Consider the following 18402-nt stretch of genomic DNA (forward strand, 5'->3'; position numbering starts at 1 on the left):
TATTGAATACACAATCTTTCTATGGGCTGAATAAGTCCTCAGCACACATCTTCATGTTATTAACAGCTGGCTCAATAAATCTTAAAAACCTAAGGGCCTCCTGCAAGCTAAGATTAAGTTCAATTACAAGCCTTCCATGGATTTATACTTTATTAACCTTTTCCAATAATTGATCTTTAACATAATTAATATACACCTGCCAGAAGGAACAAAGCACTATTTATTCTGTACGGGTTTTATTTGGCTTTGAGACAGGCTGAGAGAAACGTTTAAAACTGTGTCTTTGACCTAGTGTTCACCAACCTTTTTTGTTCAGCTAAAGAAACAAACTACAAGTAACACAAGCAGATTCTTCCCATAAATCTTCACCTATTCTGTTCAGAAACAGTTTTGTGCCTTGAAAACACTGGAAAACAAGGTTTGCCAGTCACTTTACTATGTCTGTATGTTGCTGGATGACAGTAGATCTTAGTGAAAAACGCTATTGCAGTGGAGAGAAAAACATCTGAAGATTTCTGTAGGGAAAGGCAACAGGATGGATAGCCACACACACACAGCCCTGAGGAGTAAAGACACTCATTACATCAGGCTGTAAGAAAACCACAAAGTAATCGTCAAGAAAAAAACAAAATAGCTACAGCATGGCAAGACTTGTGTATGGAGAAAGGGCTGAATAATTTAGGAGTGGTTAGTCAGAAGACAAATATGAGACTGCAGATAGAGGTATGCAAACTAGTGGAAGATAAGAAGGTCTGTTGGATGCCTCCTATTTACCCTTTCTTATAAAAATGAGATCAAAAGACAATTTAAATTTGATAAAAAAGTACAAGATGGAATTGACTTGTAAAGTTCATTGCGCTGAGGTATAAAGGAATAACCAGGGAAAATTAAAGACAAGTTTGGATGCTTTCCCCTGAATTGGAATTAGATTTTTCAGGGGATCCAAATTCTTGTGTGAGTCAGCCACTGATTATTCCATGTGTGATTGGCTATTTTGGGCTACAGGTATTAACACCCTCATTAAGGGTCTCTGGCACTAGTCAGCAAGTGGAAAGACACCAACCAGGACTCCTGTGTGATCCAGACCCACAGGGAAGCATTGCTATGTCTGTGCTGGATCCTTGCAGCCACAAGGGGAGGAATCTCTAGGCAGGAATGTGCTCTTTCATGGCCTTTTCATCATACTCTAAAAGCTTAGGCAGGGGCAGGCAGGCAGGGAGTCTGGAAATGTTAATCTAACACATTCCCAGATCGTGGATAATGTGAAGGTGATACAGTGGCATGGGAGTTGGAAAGGCCAAGAAAGAAAGTGGGAACAGAAAACTCCGTGGTGTGTAGGTGAAAGTGGATGGGTGAAAACTGACAAGTAAAGATGCTGAAATGAGCAGGGAGAGAAAAACGTGTCTCTGAGGAGAAGAAAAGCCTGTTTGTAGGTGGAGAGGGAAGAGACAGTATTAAAAATCTGCTCTAAAATTCACAGGTTAGTGGGGAAACAGAGGATATCCAGTAGCTGAGTTATTTAATGCAAATGTTGAGGGCAGCAACATGGGTCCCTCAGTGTTGGCTGAAAGAGTTCCTGCATTCAGTTTTCTGAGCCTCTCTTCAGAGGCAAAAAAACCTCTCCCTGCTGCCTAAAAGCAGAACTTGCATTTCTAACCTAAACAGCTATTTTGAATGTCTGCACAATCAGTGAGTGCCTTTTGGGACCCCTTTGTTTCTGTAAATACAGAGTTTATTCAGATTACAGAATTTACAGACATTATATTATATTATAATACATAAATATTATACAGAACCAGACATGTCCAGCCACTCTTTACCTTCAGCTGCTATCCCGCCTGCAATCTGTGTGTGAGTAGACTAAGAGGGAATACTGTGCCAGCGAGAAGGTTTGTATAATTTGGAGAACACTAGTGTGGGGCATCTTACAAAGCCACACTTGAGACTTCCTGGTGTGGGAGATATGAAGAAAGAAATGGAAATTCTGTTCAACACTTGTCAGAAAGGAAAAATTTCATAATCTGGTATCACTCTCTCAAACCCAACAGAGACAATCACAAAATGAGATCTTAAATACAGTAGATTGTGTCATTCTTTGTGACAACCTCTCAACTCTGCCTTGTGACATTTTCATCTGAAATGAAACAGTCTCCGCTGTGGGGGTGGCATGAACGGACTGGGATGGCAGAGGGGAGCCCCAGGACTGAAAGAGCTCTGCCTTTGCTGTGGCTGCTGCCCAGGTGGTCACATACATGCATTGGGGCACCAGCACTGCACAACACAGGGGTGAAAGTGAGTGGCTTTCTTTACACCATTTAGGAGCTTCCATAGCTTGATGTAAAATGGATCTGATGGTCACCTTCCTTGGATCTGTTATTGACAGCAATATCAACTATCCCCAAAGAACAGCTCGATTTTGTGAGCTATCAGCTCAGGCTTAAAGATAAAAAATGTAATTTTTCTTTTTTCTCATGGGAAACAACAGGTTATGGACACCTGCTGCCTAAGTGCTAGGGATGGGAGGAAATTAAAATGTGCAGAACATGCCCAAATTGCCATCTAAAAATGTGCAAATATTTCTACTTAGCCCTACTAAAGCTGATATAGAAATACTGTAACTCTTACACAGTGTAACAATATTATTACATTGTCAAACCTTCCTAACTGCTGTGTTTAACATAGCAGGTGTAAAAATGAGGAATTTAAACCTGTATTTTCTCTCTTATACACAAGTCCATTCCTAATGTAACAGTTGGAGTGTAGCCATTTGAGGCATGATCATAAAAATACAGATTTCCTGCAACTCCCACTGGGTTACTATGCCCATCAGTCACTTCAGCAGTGCTGGTGGCAACATGCAGTTCTCTGAAGGGATGTAAAAGAATGGAAACATCTGTAGAAGCTGTGCGTCATCAAGCGTTGCAGTAACTAATAAGCTAGTGGCAAGACTGGATGAAGACATCTGGCAATCAATTTGATTATATTGAGTGTAACTGTGGGCAAATCTTATGTTTTAGACTGTCAGCATTGACAGTTAACATATTAAAGCTGAGTAGATACCGGAGGACTGCATGCGAAGAAACAAACACTACCTCTAAAGCAACAGAAGATGTTTATGTTTCTAAACAATAATAAAAAAACTACTGTTCTTAGCCAACTGCACCAACAACCCTTTTCCTGGAGACCTCACGCACACAGGGGTGACCTGAAGAGAAATAAACTAGTCTTCAGCAAAGAGAGCAATAAAATCACAACATTCAGCAATTATAAGAGAGATAATTAAAAACTAAAAGAAGCAAATAAATGGAAATATGAAATAGTAGCATTTTGCCTGCTCATATGCTGCAGGGGTAATGAAAAAGGAACTGTTATCTGTGCAAAAGAATTGGTGAAAGTGGACTTCATACAAGTAATCATGAGTGAGATCATCTCCCACAATACAATATCAAGAGGTGTCTACAGACTGGACATTAGGAAGTATTTATTTACAGAGTGGATTGTCAAACATGGAAAGATGCTTCCTACAGAAGTGGTCAATGCTCCTTGAATGTCAGTGTTAAAGAGGCTTTTGGACAATGTCCTTAATAACATGCTTCGACTTTTGGTCAACCTTGAATTGGTCAGGTAATTGGACTAGATGATCATTGTAGCTCTCTTCCAAACAAAAACTTTTTCCTTTTTTCTTTTCCCTTTTTCCTTTTTCCTTTCCTTGCCTTGTCCTATCATTTCTCAATACATTTTGCATAGTTGCTTTCAAATAGCTCTGGTAAGATTCCTGCAGTAAATGCTAGTGCAATTTCTCCACTTAGACCTCTTCAAGTGTTTTCATTTGGCCTGACAGGGGTGAGGCTGGGAGATAAAGCAGGGAGATAAAGGCCATGAGATAAAGCAGGATTTGATTGACTAACACGTGTGAGAGAGTTAATCATGGGTCAAGCAGTCAGATTGACAGTTGTCTAATGTCTCACACCAAGGTACTAGCATTCAAATTTATGGCAACCTGCTGACAAAGCACCTCTGAGTAATTATGGGCATATTAGTAAAAGAGAAGACACACTGAAAGTGGCTTTTGAAGTAAAGCAGTGCTGCAAGCCGGGGATATCACAGTCCTGTGAGAGGCTACATGAGTGCCAAGGGCATTCATGTAATGAGTTTAAGTAGCAGGCAGTTACAAAAGCCCAAATAGCAAACACCTAGTCTAATAAGATTGTTTTGGACCAATATGAAAATATTCCTAAGGTATTAATATTTCTGCCTGGAAAGCATAATTCACTGTTGCAAAAGCAGACTTGTACAAAGAAACAATTCTTCTCAGAGAGAAACTACAGGCGAGAGTTGACAGTGATCTGGAATGGGAGTCACAAAGAATGTCACACACCAAAGCAGCTGATCTGCCGCACATCTGGAAAGAAAACTGAGAATTTTATTGCAGATCAGTTACGTTCTGACATGTTATTCATGTCATTAAAAATTATAATTTTTTTAGATGCTAAGAGTGATAAAATTTGAAAAAAACCCCCCATTTTACTACTTTTGAGGAACCATACACTCAAGTAGGCAGATAAGTGGACTCAGCACAATCCTGTCTACCTCTAAGTTCCACACCAGTGTTTATACCAATAACTACTTAATTTTGAATTGACAAACTTATACATACTTATGGTATCTGAGAAACTATCTTGTCCATGGATATGATGGGAATTCAGCATAATAAGGCAGGATATGAACATCAAACCAAATAAAGGCAGATTATGAAGAGAAAGGTATTTGTGTAAGCAACTTCATATTCTGGGTATCTCTAGTAGAAAGAAGTTTAAAGCCAGTCCCTAAAAAAAGCGAGCAAAACTGAACATATGAAGACTATAACCAGAAAATGTTAACTGCTGCTTGGTCTGTCTGTTGCTTCCCTCCCGACTGAACATTTCCTAGTCACAGCCCATAAACAGCACTAGAATTTCTATGATAAACTTTTATATTACATAATATTTTATAATAGATAGCATTTAATATAATATTATTATTATAATCATTATCATTATCATTATCCTTATGATTATACTACAATGTACTTTATGAGATTCAAATATGAGTGATAAAAAATAATTTGAAAGACTGCTTAAATCATATACACATTCTGGGTGAGAAAGGACAGGAGCCTCATTATTTCTATATAATTTGACTGTTTGACTTTAGGACACTTTCCTAACAATAGGGAACTGAGTTAGTAATTGCTAAACATTTCAGTGCAGGTACTTAGTTATATTAGTCTTGTTCAAAATGGATAATTGCTTCATGTTTAAGAAAATATCTTTTTTAGCCTTCTAATTCAGGAATTCTATTATTACAAATAAATTCTTTTAAATAAAATGTCCCTGTCTTTTAACAGCCATTTTATCACAACCCTGTCTCTTTAGCCTTCATGTCCCAGGTTGCCCAATTCCTGGTAGGGGCTCATCTACTCTACTTCACAAACACAGCAGTGACTCTAGTGTAAGATCAAAAAACCACAGCATGAACAAACACAGGCTGCTGAATTCTCTAGCTCATACCAGAAAGAAACTTCAATGTGAACTGCATTGTACCAAACTAGATTTCCTTCGAATAGCAGACATGCAACCTCTAGCAAGAGGAGATCAGAACCTGATGTTTTTAATCCCAGCATATGTTACCTTACTCAGCAGCAAGGTTAGCAGTCAGCAAAAGTAAGTGTGAAAGGATAAGGCCCACCCATAGATTATTTTTTCTACATATTTCTAAAAACTGCACTGCCAGAACTGTCAAACATGAAGATTTGCCACTAAATACCTGTTTTAAAAATCTACATAATTGGGGACCAGTCTAGCCTAAAGAACACCTCTGTTCACGGCACAGAATTATGGCTGCTGAAATTATCTGAGGAAATTTTGATTGAAACCTTACTGCTAGTACTACTACTACTACTACTACTACTACTACTACTACTACTACTACTACTACTACTACTATTACTACTACTACTATTGCTATCAGAGTATTTTGTGGAGTGAAGTAGGCAGGGTGTGTCTGAGATGAGTTCAAGTTTGGCTGGCAGAAGGTCCCCAAACATGAAATTTGCTGTAACTTGTTTTTTCTGGGATTTATAATGAGATGTGATGTGAGATATGTCTTCTTGGTCAAGGTTACACTTAATTACAGACCATCTCTGGGTTATTTAGAGTTCAAATTACACTGGAAAGGGGCTGTTTATATTGTTTATCATAAGCAGCAGATTTAACATCTGTCTGTATTTAAACTATATAATGTGTCTAAATACCAAGGTGACAGACGCATAACGTGTCTTACACAAATACATTGAAGTAATTCAGATTAAATGTCCAGAAGATCTTGTAACACACTAGATATGGATTTGTTTATAAAGGTTTGACAAAAGCGCCACATGATGGTTCATTACCACTCTAATTAATGAAAAATAGATCCAGTAATAAGCAGCAGTCATTGTTATCACTTAATGCTCTGAAACAAGGTTTGCCAGCCATGAAGTTCAAGGGCCTGATTACAGATAATGGACTTAAGCTTCCTGTTGGGAATTTGCTCATTCTGCAGCCTCAACAGAATTTGAACTTTTGACGTTTCCATCATACTGCAGCTTGACTAGAGGTAAAATAGAAGCAGCTGTGGTGAAAGTGCTAATGGACTAACTGAAATATACGAAGTCTTTCACTCAGCTGGACCACCAGGATGTGTAGCTGCCCTGGAAAAATGTAATATTACTAGAAGTAGGCTCAAAATTAAAGTGAAAAAAAATCTGTAGTAGGAGTTTCCACTTCCAACTTTAAATTGAATAAAGTTTAGACACTAGAGTTAACAATGTGCTCTGGCAGCCAGGAGGGCCAGCCCTGTCCTGGGGTACATCAGACCCGGCATGGCCAGCCAGGCAAGGGAGGGGATTGTCCCGCTCTGCTCTGCACTGGGGCAGCCTCACCTCCAGCGCTGGGGGCAGTTTTGGGTGCCACAATGTAAGAGACACATGAACTATTAGAGAGTGTCCAAAAGAGGACAGTGAAGATGGTGAAGAGCCTTGAGGGGAAGGTGTGTGAGGAGCAGCTGAGGGCACTTGGTCTGTTCAGCCTGGAGGAGACTGAGAGAAGACCTCACTGCAGTAACAACTTCCTCACAAGGGGAAGAGGAGGGGCAGGCACAGATCTCTTCTCTGTGGTGCCCAGTGACAGGATCCAAGGAAATGGCCTGAATTTGTGTCAGGGGAGGTTTAGGTTGGATATCAGGAAAAGATTCTTCACCCAGAGGGTGGCTGGGCACTGGAACGGGCTCCTCAGGGAAGGGGTGACAGCACCAGCCGGACAGAATTCAAGAAGTGTTTGGACAATGCTCTTAGTCACATGGTGTGACTTGGGGATGGTCCTGTGCAGGGCCAGGAGTTGGACTTTGCTGATCCCTGTGGACCAGCTTAAGATATTCTATGATTCTATGTTTAAAATTCACTTGCTTTTGTTGGGCTTTCTCACATAGGAGTCCCAAAATTTCTTACAGAGTCAGTGGAGAGAAAGAAGCTCCTCTGAAAGCTCAGTGGACTTCAGACATGCAGGTGAGGCCAGCAGGATCTTACTCTTCTGACCCAGAGCTTGTTGTTTATTATTCCTAAATACTTTTCCAGTGTCCCAAGTGGAAGCTGCCCTCACAGACTGAGATCTCACTGTGATTGTAAATCCTCTGATACACATAGGAGAGCGGCCAGAAATTTAATTTTGTCAGGTCACATACCACCATCTGGGAGCCCATTGCCAGAGGAAGGACAACGGACTCTTCATTTATTTCAGTGTCCCTAAATGGCTTGACAGGGAGTGGATGCCATATATCTTCCCTGTTACACTTGTCCGCTTTTATTTTGGGGATCTTCAGTGAGCTAAGGCACAGGCAACAAGTTTTTTCTGGTTTGTCATCATCCCTGATCTCCAGAGGCTCCAATGAGCAGTTGGAATATGCATTTCTTGGATTGCTGCTCTTCTGAGCAATACAGCACAGCAACACTGTTCTGCAGTGCTAACAGCCAAGCTTCAGAGTGATATACCTGTGACATTTGAGATTTGCAGGGGGATATACATATTTAAGTACCTTACATGCCTGTAAGGATGTATTGCTATGCCCTTTATATTATGTACACAAGTTCATATACAATAAGAGAAAATGAGGGATGTCAGGTAACATGGGACAAAATACAAAGCAAGCTTTAATACTACACTGTAATTCCCATTTTTACAGAAATAAATAAGGGTACAAAACTGTAAAATAATTTGGTAGATGTAATTACTGACATGGTAGCAAACATCAATGCTTGATGAACTAATTTTTCAGAGTAGTGACATTGTAGGCACACTAACATAAGCACAGAGTTTTGGCCCTGAATAAAACTTCTCTGGTTATTAGGTTATTAATGGAAAAAATAAAGGCTGTCTAAATGTGACCCTTGAGGCAATCCTCAAATTGGTTATTTCTAGCCCTAAGGCCATTGCCCTATGTGATTTGTGTTTAATCACAAAAAAAAAAAAAAAACAAAAAACAAAAAAAAAACAAAAAAAACCACAAAAAAACCAAAAAAAAAACAAAAACAAAAAAAACCCCCAAAAAACAGGGAAAAGATCTGCCAGAGATATATAGCAAATTTAATTAATAGTAAACAGACTAAGTCTTCTAAAATATTATTGTTCCACTGTAACAATAAACAGAAAGAATAATTGAATGGATGACTAAGTAAATAATTAAAAGTAATAGGCCCAAAGTGGCCATGTGCTCTTAAGGAGACCTTAGCACTGATTTCATTGAGTTCCCCCCGAAGCCATCTTTTCTCCAGGATGAACACGTACAGGTCCCTGAGCTTCTCCTCAGAGTGCAACTGCTCCAGCACTGATCATCTTCATGGCTTCACTGAACTCACTCCAGTTTTTAAGGTCTTTCAGGTATAGTGTTGGAGGGGGAAAATGGGGTGCAGTATCTTGGATGCGGTCTAATGAGCGATGAGTAAAGGGAGATGATCATCCACTGATTGTGCTCTGGTTAACACAGCCTTCTGATCTTTGCTGCTGCCTTACGCTTTGGCATGACTGCAAAGCCAAGGTGTCAGGCAAATAATTACTTTATGTAGCAAGAGCTGCAAGATGGCTTGGTTTTTCCTCAAGCGATCAAATCTGGAAAGATACTGAACATCAGAACATCAGAAACTCCCTTCTGGGACACTAAAGTCCAGAAATGGACTGAAGTCAATCAAAAGAAGAAGAGACATGCAGAGCAGTCAATGGCAAGAAATTCAAGCTATTGGTTTAGTTTCCAGAAGCTGCAGAGCAAAGTTTCCTTTCCATCCAGTGCACCAGCATAGGAAGACATCTGCAAGCAATAGACTATTGTCTACTAATTAATTCTGCTAGCAAGTGATAGAGTTCCAAGTGGGACAGAAAAGATGCTTTTAAGGCCAGAGACTGCTTACATAAAAATAGACGAAACAAGAAGAGGAGATGAATTTCAGAGAAAGGAAGAAATACCATAATAGAGTGAAGTAAACCCACCCCCTCAGTGTGATCTGCACCAGAAGACCTGCCTGAACTATTTCACCAACAGTAGGAGGGTAGATATGAGTAGTTTTAAGGAAAGCGTAGAAATCTATACAGTCGCCTGTGAATCGTAGAATTATTTAGGTTGGAAAGGACCTTTAAGATCATTGAGTCAAACTGTTAACCCAGCACCGGCAGATCCATCCCTGAATTATGTCCCTAAGCACCACATCTACATCTTTTAAATATGCAGAATTTTGTACAAGGAAGAACTCCTGCATACAGTTTTGCTGAGAATTAGCACCTCAGAGTGAAGTTAATCACTGGTATGAAACTTTTCAGTTGAGTGGAGACAGGAGAGAGAGGAGACATAAAAGCTGAATCAAACAAACTGCAAGTGTTTCTGTACAATGGAATTTGGAAGAGTAGCAAAATGCTCTGAGAAAGTCACATGGTTCTAGTAACTTCAAAATCTTTAAAGGTGTTTTTAGTAAGTTCTAAATTGCTGTAGTAAGTTAATTTTACGAAATTAACAGTGGTCCTTTCTTATGATTGTGTCCTGATGAAACCTGGTTGCTGCAAAATTTCAAGTACACCATAAAATCTTGGAATAACAGTAAGTCTGGTTAAGGAGGGTAGCCATGTTTTGTGATTCCCACTTTCTGGTAGGCATGGAAATCTTGGGGTAAGTGTGTGACCTGGCAAGGTACCTACCCACCTCCCCTGCTGCCCAAACAAAACAAATGCCAATCCTGATACTCGCTCCTCTCCCACAGTTTCGTAAAATTGCATAGATGGGGTGCTTCTTTCTGAGGGGGAGACAATCTGGGGTGTCTTCCTAGCTGCTCATGCGACTTTCTCCATTTCAGGAGTGGCTTAGTGGGAGAAAGTGGATTTACCCGGGAATGAGGTGGAAAGAAAAAAATTTGCTCTACACCTTAGCCCTAACTACTGGTCTACTAATACTGGTCTGCCATGCCAAGGAACAGTGTGTAACTCTTGTTTAGACTAGGACAGCATTCATCTACTTCTTACACTGAAACCCATGTGTTTAATGACTGTAGGCACATGACTCCATGCACTAGCTGCTGTAGAGATGTATGGAAGAATGAAATGTGTTGCCTGCCCCAGTTGATCCATAACTTGCATTGAGATACAGGCAGATAAAATTAAAGGCTGGCGAGAGGAAGGAAGTTGAGAGAGAAGTTGGGATATTGATATCCTGGAGTTTCAGAGATAAAAAGCATTTTCTCCAAACGATTAGAAAAATAAGAAATTATCAGATGAGTTTTATCTTTGATTTCTGCCTTTATTGGGAAACCATTTTCCTCCAGATCCCTTTTCAAAACAGGGTTTTGACTGATCGTGCGTCTATTCACCATTGTCACAGACAAATTCTAGAGGAAGGAAGGGAAGGAATAGTGTCTTGAAACAGGTGTAGAAGAAATAATGAAGATACTGTATCCTATACTAGTCTCACTGCAGAGCTGATATGTGGACTCTCATGCAGAGAACACAAAACAGGAAGCAGCAGTGTTGTCAGAAGGTGCCTCTAGGGAGGTTTTCAAACTTCTTGCAGTGTCTGATCACAGATGTTAAATAAGAAGAGCAGGATATATCCACATATGTATGTGGTATCTATGCATGTAGTGTGTCCATTCAAAGCATACATCTCCTCTGAGTTTCAATGAGATCCCTCATGTGTCCTTTATATAGACCAGCTGTATGAGATTCATAGGAAAATGTCTTCTGGAGAACACAAGAAACATGGACTGACTTGTTTTTGGGGATGTCATGATTTATACCTAAAGAAACCTTGGGCAGATGAGAGTTGACACACAGCTATTCTGGACTTACTGCTGGTTGCTGTAAACAGAGTGTAACTCCAATAGTTTTCATTAAGAAACAAAACAGGAGAGGGAAGGTGTTTATCTTAAACTAGAGCTGGGACACTCACCTATTACACAGAAGGGTTTCCTCGCAAAGCGCAGTCTTCCTTGCCATCCTCGGTACCGACAACAGCACCCGGCAGACCAGATACGGATAATAAATTCCAAACCAAAGACAACAATCATGACAAATTCCTAGAAATGGCAAATAAGAAAAATGCCTGTTAGTGATAACCAACACTTAAACATCAAGAAATTTATCACTACTGTTTGGATCTAACAATCCACTTTGATCATCTGAATATCCCAAGCTAAACTTGGGATCCTGCTCCCCAGGACGGTTGAACATCTACAAGCAGCACACAGTTCCCAGAACTTCACAGTGTAAAGTCTGAGCCTAACCTGAATAATATAAAGTATCAACTAAGATTGGCTACTAAACATGACACACTGAAGAACTGACTAATACGCAAAAATATCAGAGCAAAATACTCAAGGACTTTGTATATTGAACATCAGAGCACAGGAAACTTATACAGCTAGTGAAAAATGTTTGACATCCACAATCATACAATTAGCTTGTAGTTTAAAGGCTAAAAGTTTTCGGACATATATTGTCATTGTTTCAATACATCGGTGAAGTAACTGAGATTACAAATTTGGGAAATCAATCTGTTCCCAGCAGTAGGTTAAGGTGTGTGCAAGTGTAATTACATACAATGGGTATGTAATTGTGAGACAATAAATGAATGCCCACCCTAGGCACAACTTTTCCTGGAAAACCTGTGAATTAAAGCATTTAGAAATTTTGCCTTGCTTGTTTGGCTTGCTTTTCTTTCACATTGGAACCTTCTTTAAGACTGTCTATTTTAAAAGCATCAACATGTATTTATGTAATTTTTATTCTAAGAAAATTTCATTACAACTGTGAGGTCAACAGAGTTGCAGTAATAGAACTTGGAGTAGAATTCAGCTCCATACCCTAAGGAGATCCACAGCTCAATAGTATGGAGAGATATAGTACAAAAACACTGTATGGAATTATAAACTTAGATACTCTTCTGGAATACCATCACAAAGTCATGTGTTTTGATATGACAAAATAAAAATCTGTGCATTCACAAAAGGAGAAAAGTACTTGATGGAGTTTCTTAAACAGCTCGTCAAGAAGAAAAGGATGGAAGCTGTGTTTTATTTGGCAGCCCAATGTATTTCTGCGTCCAGAAGTAAGCTGTTCCTTGTCAGCCAATTAATTTGTTATTCCTGCAGGATGAGGAGTAGTGTGGTACCAGTAAGAAAGCACTGCAAATGAATTAAATAAAGAAATATTTGCAAGGGTAGGGTTGATCCAATATTGACTTTTCCCCAATAAACATTTTGTATGCTTTTAGACTGTGAGACCCTACAACTCTACAAGACAGTGTGTCAACTCAGGCATTAATTTACCTGAACAAATGGCATTATTAATGTTGTGCCATGCAATGGTTCTTTACTAGATTATGATTAGTGGCAGTCCACTGAAACATTGTGAACTTAATTGCTTTTGGTGTCATAGAACAATCTGAAAACACAGTATTCCTTCCTAAGACATGTCAGCTTGTGTAGTTACATTACATCAAAAGCACTTTTAGAGCCTTCTTCAGGGTCTTCGTTTTTGGTTTTGTAAATCCCATATTGAATGTCTAAGTCACAAAAGTAGAATAAGATCCCTCTGCTGAAACGTGGCTGAAGAGAATGCCACATTTTCTATTAGAAAAAAAATAACATTTCTATTAGAAAAAAAAAAAAGAGTGTGATTGTTTAAGCTTTTCCTTTTATTCCACTACAAGAAACTTTAACTTAATTCCATGGGCAGTGTTATTGCACAATTTCAGAAAGGATTATGTTCAAAACTGAAAAAGTTCCCCATATAGTAACGATAATTCCTAATAGTTGGCTACTCTGTGGTAAATTTCCTTGTAGGAAATTCTGTGTAGGCCAAGTTAGAAATGGACAGGAAGCCAACTGGAAAAAAGGAAGAATATGTATTTTAGTTATTTAACTACCACTTTTATAGTGGTAGTTAAATCATGAATTGTCAAGTCTGGTTTACACATTGTTAGATGATGCCTCTGAATTTATGAGGGTTAATGGCAGGCATCCAGGCCATCCAACATCTGATTCTCCTAAAGAAGTTTCTTCTTTGGGAGAGGGTAAGATATATTGAAGGAAAGGAGGTCTGAGAAGAATGAAAAATTCCTTGCTTCCAATAAAATCCTTTTCTCTTTAAAACTTAATCACATTTCATTGGACTAAAGTTTGTTGTTTCCCTGGGAAACATATGATGTGTACAGACGAGTGATAGGTTTTGTAAGTAAATTGTCCCAGGAATCTTACAGGAGCTGATCCACACACAGAGGAGTGTGTCCTCTCCTGTACTCTAGACCCTGGCAGGGCCTCTGATGGGGAACTGGCAAGGACAGAAAGTACTCAGCGATCCTGGAAGGACTAGTCCACAGCTTCAAGCCAGTTCCAATTGTATCACAAAACTGCTGGTAGGAGTTGGAAAGTGGTAATCCTTTGGAAAGTTTACTCTTCTGGTTCCTACCAGTGCTATGCAGTTTTGTGTTTATCACCAGTACTATTGTTAGACATTACTAGGTGTTATGCTTGTTCAGTGAGACAAAGATGAGAAAAGTTATTGTGTGCTGAAGGCACATTTATGAGAGTCTGTGTACAACATTGTGCTTTTGTGTATGAGAGACAGGAATCATATTTGTCTCTCACACACAAACACATATACTAAAAAGAGAAACTTCTTGGAGATATGTATATTTTGGGAGAGAAAAAGAGAAAAAAAAATTTTCTCAAATTATTTTTTTTGGTGGATGGGGTAAGAGAAAAAGTTACTATTTCTAGAACCATTACATATTTATGTATGGTTACATTGTCTCAAAATTAATTAAGGTTTCTACTTAAACTTTTTTTTTTTTTTTTTTTTGCTACTTAAACAATATAACAACTGTAGTTATATTGAGCTCAAATACAGTTAATACATTTGTGTGCACTGGGATGCTAAAAGAACTGCTGGCTTTAAAAATATTATGTATGATTTTCTTTCACCCATAACAAGTTGCTGTAGATTTTAAAGTATGCTATAAGTTTTAATAAAAGAAAAGACACTGAAGAAAATGTCGATAGGGTTTCACACTTATTTTTGCACGTACTGAAATAGTGATGTTTCAAACTGATCTTTATATCCTAATGACTCCTACTTCCTCAAATAAAAGATGACTTTGAAGGGAATAAATATAAAATATAATAAAGTCTAAAGGGAAAGGATTTTCCAAAAAATTGTAATGCTTTGAAACAGAACTCTTCATAGTAGCACGCTCAATAGCTTTGTTTTATTTTGGATTGGTTCAGGGCAAAACCAGAGAGAGACAAAGAATTCCACACTACTGTGTAAAAAAGTAATGTTTTAGTAGTCAGGGCACTCAGTCAAAATGTTAAGGCAAATCTCTCTCAGGGTTTATACAGGCCAGGAAATGACATTATCTTTTCTTATGGCAGCTGTAAAGTTACAAGATTCTTGGTCTTCCATGGGCAAAAATTGGAAGGATGCATCCCAAACAAGATCAGGATTTTAATTTCTATATATTTTATTTAGAAGGCTTATTGCCGACTTAAGCGTAAATCTAGGCTTTGAAATAACTTGGGTTCAGTTCCTTAGCAATTGAAACAGAACATAATTAGAAAGGCATGTGATGGAATAAATCATTCGACTTTGTGCTTTGTAGACTGAAGAAATGATGCATTCCAAGTATCTCTGTCCTACATATAATATAATGGAATGTCATTATTTTTGAATAACTTACGAGAATGCGAAACAACATTTACATCAAAGTGGGAAAATCTTACACTGTTTATGAATCTGGCCCTCTTCAAAATCAAGCAAGGCTGCATTTGAACTGATGAGCAAGTTAAGATTTACTGGAAACCTAACCCTTCTTCCCTTCCTAGGTAGAGCAGAGGTGCATTGGCCTTTGCCATTTCTTGCTTTTTCCGGATCTTGTTATCCCTTTCCAATCACAGCTGCATTTGGCCTTACACCAGGCTTACCAAAATCTGTCACTTTTTTGGCTGTACAAGCTCAAAGTTAGCACCTCCCAGTAACCACTATGGCAGATGCATTGGTGGTTCAGACAGAAGAAAGTTTTTCTTCCTTCTCAAAGCACAGTTCATTCAAACTGATGAGCTTTTCCTTCTGAAATGTTTCTGCACATGCAACTCCAGTTGTCAAGGGGAACCATGCACATGCAAGAGAAGCAAGCCTGACACACGTGGGCTGACAAGGTTCAGTTGCTTTTGGCTAGCAGTGTACTGAAGATCTTTATGTCTGTGCGAGCCTGGGTTGTCACACCACTGGAACAACAAGGGTCACACAAATGGCAGGAAATGAAAATAAGAGGTCATCCAGAGCAAGGTTTCTGTTAATAAAAGGTCCAGGAGGACTCTAATCAGCAAGGTTGTGATTAGGCAAATCAAGCATACTTTGTACAATCCAGCACTTCCCCCACCTTTTTTATCCCTCTTATCCAATTAGCATACATGATTTGTTGAAATTGTTTACATTATTATACTTCTCAGGGAGTTTTTAATGATAAGGGTTTCCCTAAGCATAACATTTTAACAGCAAGAACAGTTCATATAGTAGCTTTCTCACTCTTTGACATAACTGCTTATTAAAACTGAAAATAATTTGCTGAGGATGAATCAGGTGCCTTAGAGGCATTTTTGCAATACGAAAATGACCAAAGTTGAGCACTCTGCTGATCTAGGATGCTTCTGGTTATTTTGCAATGTGTAAATGAGCTGAGGTTTGGATATAAGAAATCCACCCACAAGACAATGTCTCTGCTCTTACTTTAATTTTAATTCTTGTACAGAAATGGTGATTTTAATTATTCTAAAGGATAATGAAGCAGAACAACAGAGGTGCAGACTGAAGTGAAGAGCTGCCTGCCTTGAGCTCATTGGAGAACTGTATTTACAAACGGCATTGTCAGAAGTCAGAGAAATGGACAAGAACAGACCAAATGAAACCTCTGAAATAAGCTTTAGTATGGCCACAAGTGTTTCCCTTCTGAAGACAACATCTCTGCAGTGTAACTGTACTGCAGATCCTCATCTGGTGTAAATCAGTGAGCCTCGCTACACTAACACAACAGCAGAACACAAGGAACAATGTCATCTGATACTGCTTGGGATATATCCTCTCTTCCCTAAAATCTCATAAACAGTCAAGTCCAGTGTTTCCAAATAATTTTGAAAGGAGGGAGAGTAAACATGTTCTCATACTTAAATTTACGGCTGACTGGTTTAAGTATGTCACCAGCTGCTGAAATATCTTTATGGTGACACATGAATACCTGATCCTATCCAAATAGCAATGCTTTATTACTCATAGGCAAAGAGGATGAGATTGTTTTATCATTCAATTAAGACAAGAACAGAACACCTCACCTTATCAACAACATCTGTCTCTAAAGCCAAAACCCCCCCCTCTACTGATTCCAGATATTAAGCCCTAAAGCTGGCCTGTACACTTTAAAGATATGCCATTGGGATGTGAGGGGAAGGACAATACTGCTCTGTCTCAATGAAACTTGACAAACTTCTGGGTTTTAAACAGTTATGATGCAGAAGCTGGTGTAGGACTACAGGTGATTGTGTTATACTGGTCATTTTCCAGATGAACACAAGCAGGTAAGAATATGTGCATGCCTCATAGTTTAAAATAATAGCAAACCTGAAGACACTTGTGTTATTCCTGGTTCAGCACTAACAAGGGGAGATCTTTCATCTAAATAGCTAACAAGCATATCTACGTGTGCGTAAATACACTTAAGAAACTAATGTTTTAATTTTTTCCAACTGCAGCTGAACAGAGGGAGAGACAGCCATAAATCTGAAAACATAACCCAGAATAGAACCTATTAGTGGCATATAAATCACAACCAGAGACTTCACTTCAGCTCCCAGTGCAATGCACAATAAGCATGAAGTTAAATTTATGCACCTTTTTATCATGTATCAGTTTTATAATGGATGTGATAATTGTAGTGCACTTGACTTTCCATATTATGATTAAGAATTTCCATATAGATTCTACATTAAAAGAGGATGATTGTGAAATCAGTTTTGTGCCTTTTACTCAACTACACAGCTACAAATCTATTGACATAATATTAAAATCTTAGTTATATGCTTAGTCTACATGTTATATTTGTGACTTCTGCTATCCAACTCCCTTTTAGCTTTTAGTGTTTATACCTGATATGGCACCTATCAGTCATGCTTCTTTTTTATTCCTTTGCAACAGAAAAAAAGCTGTGATTTTTTTATTTCAAATAAAACCAGTTTTGAATCAGAGAGTGCAACCCAGAACCAGAATTACATAGATGCCATTTATTTTTGTTTTTCATAATCTCTTATAAAGACAAGTATTTACCATATCAGACACAATGTACAATCCTTACCACTGAAACTGTGCTAACCTTCCTCAGCATCCTCTGCCTCCCCAGACCAGCAGACTCACTCCCCATCACCATCAGGGGCCAACAGCTGAGGACCTGCTGGTGCCAGAGGAACGAATGCCACAGGGCTGCACTGGCCATTGTGGTTACTGCCATCACCAGGTGGGCAATTTGCAATTTGTACATGTGGGCAAACAGATCCCAAAGCTCCTTCTGGTGGACATGGTTCTTTCAGGGACACTCTGATGATCACTGAATACCCTCTTTCAAACAAGGAAAAGGGCAATGGGAAACACTGACCTCTCCATGTCCGTCCTGCTCTTTCCCAGATACTGCATCACCTTTAAACATAGTGTTATCCAGCCATTTGCACTCACTGCTTTGTGACATACCATTTGGTTATGTGTCAGGTGCAATTACACATCCAAGAGAATTCCTTAAAGGAGATGATAGCAT

General features: G+C 38.9%; 1 protein-coding gene across 1 annotated transcript in view; it reads right to left on the reverse strand.

Moving 5' to 3' along the window:
• Window positions 1-18402, reverse strand: part of KCNQ5 (potassium voltage-gated channel subfamily Q member 5) — an 87798-nt gene that overhangs the window by 59750 nt on the left and 9646 nt on the right. The window contains exon 2 of the mRNA XM_066179683.1: window positions 11497-11623. Coding sequence (XP_066035780.1) covers window positions 11497-11614 — 118 coding nt within the window. The 5' untranslated portion in view covers window positions 11615-11623. The remainder of the gene's footprint in view (window positions 1-11496; window positions 11624-18402) is intronic.

This window comes from Chamaea fasciata, unplaced genomic scaffold (genome assembly GCF_029207755.1).
Source record: "Chamaea fasciata isolate MVZ Bird 193981 ecotype frontalis unplaced genomic scaffold, bChaFas1.0.hap1 SCAF_3, whole genome shotgun sequence".
NCBI lineage: Eukaryota > Metazoa > Chordata > Aves > Passeriformes > Sylviidae > Chamaea > Chamaea fasciata.